We start from the raw sequence: 8,166 nt of genomic DNA on the forward strand, positions 1-8,166 counted from the left end.
TCCCCGACCCCCAACTCTGGGTAAGCTGGGCACAGCAGCCAGGATGCTTTCTTGGTTTGATGTGCCTTAAAAGCCACATAAATATGTATTTTTAAAATTATGAGTGCAATTGATTTAAATTGCCATTAATCATGTCACTTATCAGCTGTGCCGTCTGGATGGGCAATCATCTTCGGGAAGGCTCCTCCTCTCTGCCCCATGCTGCTCTGAGCCTCTTCTCTCCCCTCCATAATTTATCCTTCCCTTTGTTTGTCGGCCCTTGTCTTTCTTGGGTATTTTTCTCAAGTGCTGTGCAGTGGGCTCCCGAGCCTTTCCTATAGTATAAACTCCAGGCACTGGCAGTCTGCTTGATTGTAGAACTCGGGCTTGGGGAGGGTCCCCTGAGCACAGCAACAGAGGTCCAAGGTGTTTGACAATCACCTTTAGAATCCGAAGTGCCCGTCTCGAGCGTAAAACGGTTTGGGGCCCTCAGCACTGGGGGTCCTTCAGTGAGTGCTGCACAGGCCCAGCACTCTGTATACCCTCTGCCCACGCCCAGGAGGCAGTCTGTTTGGCCAGAGAGCAGGGCCAAAGTCTGCACAGCAGCTGAGGGGACCCAGGGAAGAGGGCATACTCTATAGCGGAAAGGGACGTGGGGGAATCATCTGACCGCCTGCCTTCTCAGACTTGTCACTTCGAAAACTTGAAAATACAACAAATAGATCGGCCTTTCTTACTTAAGAATCTTGGAGAATACAATAGCTAATGGGAGGAGGGTGATGTGATTATGACGGGCAGTGGAAGCTCTACCTGTATTTCATACTGAGGTGCAACCCTTGTCTTTCTCCGTGTAAACCATCGGGACTTGCTGATAAAGAGTGTCACCAACTCCGTTAACGTTCTGTCTATTGTCATTATAAAGTGGCTATGCCAATTAGCAAATCCATGAATCTGGGTCCGGGCTAGAGTGACATCAGGAGCGAGAATCACTTGTTCCTTAAGGCAGATCCCACGCCTTGATTCCAGCTGTTACAATATCAGATTATTTCTTGATCTGGAACCCCACTCTGTGATGGAAGGCAGAAGAAAACCAAACCTCCTTGTGCAAGTTGAAGCACATTTTCACTTATGGACAGGCAACAGTGCTTCCTGAAGACAGGAGACGAGGGTTCAGATAAATGATGTGAGATGACAATAGAACGTCAGCAGGGCCCTAATTCATTTATTGGCTAATTGCTCTTCCTTGCTTTGGTCTTTAACCATGTCCGTGCACATATCTGGCCATTGGTCCTGGGCGTTTACTGTCAGCAGCTCTCCAGCTTTCTGCATTTTTAGCTCCCACTCACGTCTTCTTCTGCTGACATCCTCTGGTCATAATCACGGCTCTAATGTCTCATTTGCTGAATTATATCGCAGCGGTTCAGTTGGAGTGGTGCCTTTGGAACCCCCGGATCCCCATTTGTCTCACCCACCTCGCTCTCTTCTTCCAATTGTTTTTTCCCCTCTGCTGCCTGCACACCACTTCGGCTGATGATGGCCATAAAGCAGGTTGCCATCTCTGTACCACTTTACACAGAGGCCATCAGACAGTCACGGTGCTTTACCCCTTCATCTTTCAGGTACATACTTCACTCATGAAGCCAAAGGAGCCGATGACGCAGCAGACGCAGACACAGCTATAATCAATGCAGAAGGAGGACAGAACAACTCCGAAGAAAAGAAAGAGTACTTCATCTAGATCAGCCTTTTTGTTTCAATGAGGTGTCCAACTGGCCCTATTTAGATGATAAAGAGACAGTGATATTGGAATTTGCGAGAAATTCGTGTGGTTTTTTACGAATGGGTGGAAAGGTGTGAGACTGGGAAGGCTTGGGATTTGCTGTGTAAAAAAAAAAGAAGAAAGAAAGAAAGAAATGTTCTTTGAAAATTACACTCTGCTGTTTGACACCTCTTTTTTTGTTTGTTTGTTTTTTCAATTTTTATTTCTTCCTACCAAGTCAAACTTGGATACTTGGATTTAGTTTGGATAGATTGCAGAAAATTCTGTGCCTTGTTTTTCGTTTCTTGGTTGTGTTCCTTTTTTTTTTTTTTTTTTTTTTGCTCCTCCCTCCTTTGTGCGCATTTATTTTTCCCAAAAAACTTTGGATTTTTTTTTTTTTTCCAAAATCTCCCATTTTGGAATTTGCCTGCTGGGATTCCTTAGAATCTTCCCCCCCACCCCTTATTTTCTTATTGTTTTTCCTTTCCTTTGTTTATTTTTTGAAGTAACTGCTTTCTGTTCAAAATTCAGTTTCATAAAAGGAGAACCAGCACAGTTTAGATTTCATAGTTCAGAATTTAGTGTATCCATAATGCATTTCTTCTCTGTTGTCGTAAAGATTTGGGTGAACAAACAATGAGAACTCTTTGCTGCTGCCCATGTTTCAAATACTTAGAGCAGTGAAGACTAGAAAACTTAGACTGTGATTCAGAAACTGTTCTGTTTGCTGTGGAACTACATTACTGTACAGGGTTATCTGCAAGTGAGGTGTGTCACAATGAGATTGAATCTGTCTTTAATTCTGTATCTGTAGACGGCTCAGTATAGATACCCCACGCTGTCCAGAAAAGTTTGGGGCGGAAAGGGCTCCTCCTCTTTCAGTGCCCTAAACAGACGTGACAGGTGAGGTCTGTTCCATTTATATAAGTGGGCAAATTTGAGTTGCCACAGAAGGGGAAGTAGGGAGGGGGGAAAGATAGTTCTGCTCTGGTTATTTCTGTTCCAAATGATTCCATCCACCTTTCCCAATCGGCCTTACTTCTCACTAATTTGTAGGAAAAAGCAAGTCCGTCTCGTGTGCGAATGACTGAATGGGACAGGGTTTATTTTGTTTTATTTTTGTTTCGTTTTGTTTTCTGCTTTGTGCTTAGTTAGGAAGGCAGTAGGATGTGGCCTGCATGTACTGTATATTACAGATATTTGTCATGCTGGGATTTCCAACTCGAATCCGTGTGAAACTTTCATTCCTTCAGATTTGGCTTGACAAAGGCAGGAGATACAAAAGAAGGGCCAGTATTGTTCTCAGACTGGTCTGCTGTCCATCTCAGTTCTCGAAAGGTCAGAGCAGAGGTGGAAAAACAGCAGGTAGGGATTTTTCAGTTACTTAATCAAAACTCAAATGTGAGTGTTTTTATCTTTTTACCTTTCATACACTAGCCTTGGCCTCTTTCCTCAGCCTTAAGAACCGTCTGCCAAAAAATTACTGATCCTCGCATGATGGCAGCCATAGTGCATAGCTACTAAAATAAGTTACCTTGAACATATCTTAGAGGGGGAGCCTTGGGAAGAGGTAGAGGAGTCAAGTTACCATTTACCTTTTCTTAAAGAAATGTGGGGATTTTCACTGAAATGTCTAGGAAATCTAGAAGTAGTCCTGAAGGACGAAAACTAAACTCTTACCGTATGTTTTGGTAAGGCTCCAGACTCCAGAATACAGTCCCTATGGAAAGATGGCATCAAAAAACAGATAGATCTATATATATATAAATATATATTATATAACATTTTCAGTGAGTAATTTTGGATTTTGCAAGATGCATTTTTACTATTGTTACATTATGTGGAAAACTTACGCTGATTTATTTAAGGGGAAAAAAAGTGTCAACTCTTTGTTGTTTGAAAGCGTGTTTATTTTTCTTGTCTTTATTTTAACCTTTGATAGAACCATTGCAACATGGGGGCCTTTTGGGAACGGACTGGTATGTAAAAGAAAATCCATATTGAGCAGCATTTTGTTTTCCCCTCTCCTATCCCTAGGCACTTAACCAAGACAAAAAGCCACAACAAACATCCCTTTTTCAGTGAATTTTATAACGTGCAGCTCTATTCCGAGCCCTTAGCACCCATTCCGACCATAGTATAATCGTATCGAAGGGTGAGAACCATTTAGCCTGTCATTGAAAGGCTTTTCTCAGTTGTTCTTTTTAGGAAAAAAAAAAAACAAAAAAAAAAAAAAACAAAGAAACAACCCCCCCGCCCCACAAAACCCTACCATTGCTCACTGAATCGGCATCGCATCTTGGGGAACCTCCCGTCTTTCCGTTTTGAAAAGTGTACAGTAGTGCAGTGCTCCTGATGTGACTCTGTGGCTTTTACAATGTTGACATGTCTCAGGTTCATGTGTTTTGATTGGTGTTTTCCGTCTCAGGTAGATTGCGAAGTGTAGGCCCCATGCATTGGAAAAAAAGATTAATAATAATAAAACAAAGCAAAAACGGGAAATTACAGATTTTAGTTGTATATTGGTTTATGTATTTTCTTCTTAAGTATACAATGCACTGTTTGAAATGTGTTGTTGAGTATTACTTTGTACAGGTTGATCACTTTTTTTAGAGTGAAGAAAGAACAAACTTGTTTTTTGTGTTTTTTAAAGGAATATAAAATAATGAAGGATGTATAATTGATGCCAAATAAGCTTGTTCTTTAGTCACACCAACGTCTGACTTCTCCCTTTAGGCAGTTCTGGTTTTGAGGTGTACATGAGCGATGTTACGGTGTATGAAACTCCATATCCATATGTTCCATTCCCATTTTGTATTGGTTCATGTATACCATTTTTACAAAAAAAAAGAAAAAAAAAGAAGTACTATAAAATATCTGTCTTCTTAATAAAAAAATTAATGTTACAAAGTGATCCTTTTTTCTCATCATGGACTTCTTACGGACGTCTCGGCCTGGGAGAAGATGGGCCCCTGGTCCGGCTTCCTCCTTAGCACCTCGCGCAGGGCCAGGAGCAGGGGCAGTAGATGCTAGGAGGTGCTGCCGGCTGGGCTTCTCGGGACCGCCTTCTCTCCTCCTCCGCTCATCCTTCCTGTCCTTGATCTCTCCTCCCCTCTCAGCGGACAGGTGGGCCAGGTGCTCTGGCATCGCGGACTCAGCCATCTGTTCCGGTTGCGCAGGCTGCAGGCCGGCCCCTCCCGTGGATGCGTCTCCCGCCCTCACTCCCCTGTTTCCACCCAGCACCCCACACCCACTCCCCTGTGTTGCCTGCTCCACTTGTCTCTTCCTTTGGGATTTCGTGTCTTCACAATTCATCCTTCTTCATTTCAAGTTCTCTCTCCTTTAACAAAAAGACGTGATCTGCAGAGGACGAGCCTGGCCGCCAACGGAAGATTGTTCTCACTTACTGTTTAGGCTGCTGGGGCTTCCAGGCCGGGTGTACAGCAGGAATCAGTCTGTCACCATCCCCCTTGCCTTGCAGGCCAAGGCGAGCAATGACTGCACTTCATGGTGACTGATCGTTCAAAAGCTCAGATCACACGGGAGCCGCCCCGTATGGCCCTTTCCCACCGTTCACCCAGCTGTGGCTGAGTTCCCCTTTTCTCTCTCGGGCAGGTGGTGGGGAAGGTTCAGCGGTGGGAGAAAAGGTAAGCTCCAGAAAAACCAGAGGCTGCGTACTTCATTTCAGCCCTTCCATCCTGGCCTGGTCTCTCGCCTGTCTCTGTAAAAATCTGCTAATTGGACATGCAGTTACTGGGCGCCTGCTGTATGTTCAGCATCGCGAGAAACACAGGGAAGTGTAAGATCGTCTCTGGAGACCAACCAGGGCATCGGTTACACCCACATAAACACATGAAATGGTCCCCAGCTGTGGGGGGCACCCCAAATATGGTTAAGGGGCCCAGAGAGTGCCGTGGAAATTTCTTGGAGAACGGAAATCAGTGAAGCCTGGAGAGTCAAGACAGCTTCCTGGTGGAGCTGGGATTCCAGCTAGACCTTAAAGGATGGCTAGTGGAGAGCGAAGTGAGTCGGAGGTATAGACGGCAGTAAGTCCAGCCAGCCCGCTGATTCGCATGGGAAGAAGAAAGCAAAATCAGGAGAGGTGTGGAGCGTGGGATCAGTCTTCCAGCTGTTCTCAAAGTCCAGACAGGAGTCAAGATTTCAGGGGCCTCTCCCAGCCTCTGCCCCAGGGCAGGGAGCAGTGGGGAGCCCTGATTCATCATAGCTCTGTAAAAAGACCTATAGGTGATAGAGGCTAGAGATCAAGAGTACGTGCTAAGAGACCGCCTGGCTTCCGATCTCCACTCCACCGCTTGTTAGCTGTGAAACCTCGGGCGAGTTCCCCAACCTGCCCGGCCTTGGTCTCCTGCTCTGTAAGGGAGGGGTCACCGTGTTAGGAGAGGGAAGTGAGATTGGCAGTAAGTGCTGAGTCAATAATATGCCAGATGCAGAGTAAACATTTTACATGTGAATCATAATACAGGCTAGAGGCGAATGGTGGTTAAAGGGACAGAGGTTACCCAAGGCTACCAAGAAGTGGTCACGACTCAAGTGAAGGGAGCCATCTGGGTTCCTGTGGACACCTCGTGCCCTTGTGGAGCTTGCCTTAGCGTGTTTAAGGACCCCTTTGTCCTCACCACTCACTACGGTAGTTATTCCAGGCCACGTAGCACGTGGTATGTTTAGTGTCCCCAGCCCTCTCCCCTTGTCTGTAGCGTGAGGCTCCAGATTCAGCTGCGACCTGCAGAGAAAGGGGACCCAGGGTGTTCAGTGAACGGAGGCAGGTGTGAGGTTTGCGGCTTGCTGCACTTTTGCCACTTGGGTCCCACAGGGTATGCAAGGGGAAGTTTCCAGAAGCAGTCCCCGTCAGCAGGAGCTTGATAAGTTGCCCAGTCCTTCCTTCGGTGTGCGAGTGCAAACGGTCCTCATTTCCTCCAGAGGGTTTTCATGAATGTTTCGGCCTGCTTGCCTTCTCCAAATACATCCACTGGAACCCCGAGGTGCTATGCGGATGGTAATTGGCGCAATCTTTCACTGTCCTCTGTCTACTGGCAACATAATCCTTGTACTGCTGTGGGCTTAGTCCACAGAGAAATGTTCCTTTGATTCTGTCATCCAGAGCTTTAAAGCAACCAGGCAGTCACCATGCTACAGGTGGAAGGACCCTGCTTAAGTGAAGACATTTTGTTTCATTATAAAATTATGCCCAAGACCCTTTTTATACTCACACCTTTTTGCCAGGATGCCAAGTACATGGCCCTTAGTCATGAAGAGCTGGCTGCCAAATTCCTTCAGAGTGAAATTTGTATCCACAGCTGCACATGTACGGTTTGGAAATATTTCCCGAATGAAGTACTTGGATGTCCTGACACACTGTGCAGGAGAAGGGGAGGGGACTCTTGGCCGTCATCCAAAAGACTCTGTGGGCAATACACCGAAGTCTGCCGTAGGCACATAGTAGGCACGTAGCAAGTAGTAGATCATTACAGGGAGACAGCCCAAGCATCTGTTTGCCCGAATCTCACTTTATACTTAGTCTGAACAGGTCACCAATTCCGTATTTCAACCCTGACATTTAGAAGTCCATCCTCAATATAGGTAGCCTTCTGGTTGGCCTTGAACAAGTTAGCCAGCCAGCCCTGAGTTTATTGCTATTAGTCCCATCGTTCTCAAGGACCCGCTGGGACAGAATATCTGTTCTTCCCTACAGAGAATGACATTTTTGCTAATGGCTAAGCAAAGCCTCACCATTGCCCACATACATTGTGAGGGGCCTTCAGAATGAGGTATGGCATGTTGCACACATTCAAACCATATTCCTTGCCTTGTGTTCATCTCAAAATTGTGAAGTGTGCCTCCATAAGAGCCACATGTCATCCCCACACCACATCATTACACGTGCCAGCAAGAGGGTGTTAGGCACAAGGATAATGTCAGCACCCCAAAACTGAGACTTGAAAGCCAGAATCTTCTGTTTTCAAGTCTTCTAATCCTCAGCTTCCAGGCTCTTCTGTACACAGGAGATGTTATCTGGTTTGTTTTTTGTGTTTTTAATTTTTCCTCCCAAAGCGAACATAACATGTCTACTGCCCCTGGTGGTCAGTGCAGGAAATGCAACTCGGATCTTCCATATTTAAATACAGAATTAATTCTAGCAAAGAACGGGACTTAAAGTCTACTGTTTTTTCTCTTCACACACACGCACACCCACCCTCAACTCCCACTTTACTCCCTCCTAATCCTTGGAAGTGTTGAGCTGTGGGTGGTGATTCTGGGGAAAATGAAGACTACCACTGAGGGTCAAACCGACGCAGGACTCCAGCTGCCCTCCAAACGTGCACGGCTCACAATCATATTTCAGACATGATCACCTTAAATCTTCCGTAAGTGCTATCTTCTCAGGTTAATTAATCACCAGGCTTAAACTT

At 45.6% G+C, this 8,166-nt stretch overlaps 1 protein-coding gene across 5 annotated transcripts in view; it reads left to right on the top strand.

The window, feature by feature from the left end:
* CADM1 (cell adhesion molecule 1) overlaps positions 1 to 1,795 on the top strand; it is a 331,779-nt gene extending 329,984 nt beyond the window's left edge. For all 5 annotated transcript variants that reach the window (XM_065881344.1, XM_065881345.1, XM_065881342.1 and 2 more), the window contains one exon: positions 1,599 to 1,795. In XM_065881344.1, coding sequence (XP_065737416.1) covers positions 1,599 to 1,717 — 119 coding nt within the window. In that variant the 3' untranslated portion in view covers positions 1,718 to 1,795. The remainder of the gene's footprint in view (positions 1 to 1,598) is intronic.
* Positions 1,796 to 8,166: the final 6,371 nt, after the last annotated feature.

This window comes from Phocoena phocoena, chromosome 8, assembly GCF_963924675.1.
Source record: "Phocoena phocoena chromosome 8, mPhoPho1.1, whole genome shotgun sequence".
NCBI classification, from domain to species: Eukaryota; Metazoa; Chordata; class Mammalia; order Artiodactyla; family Phocoenidae; genus Phocoena; species Phocoena phocoena.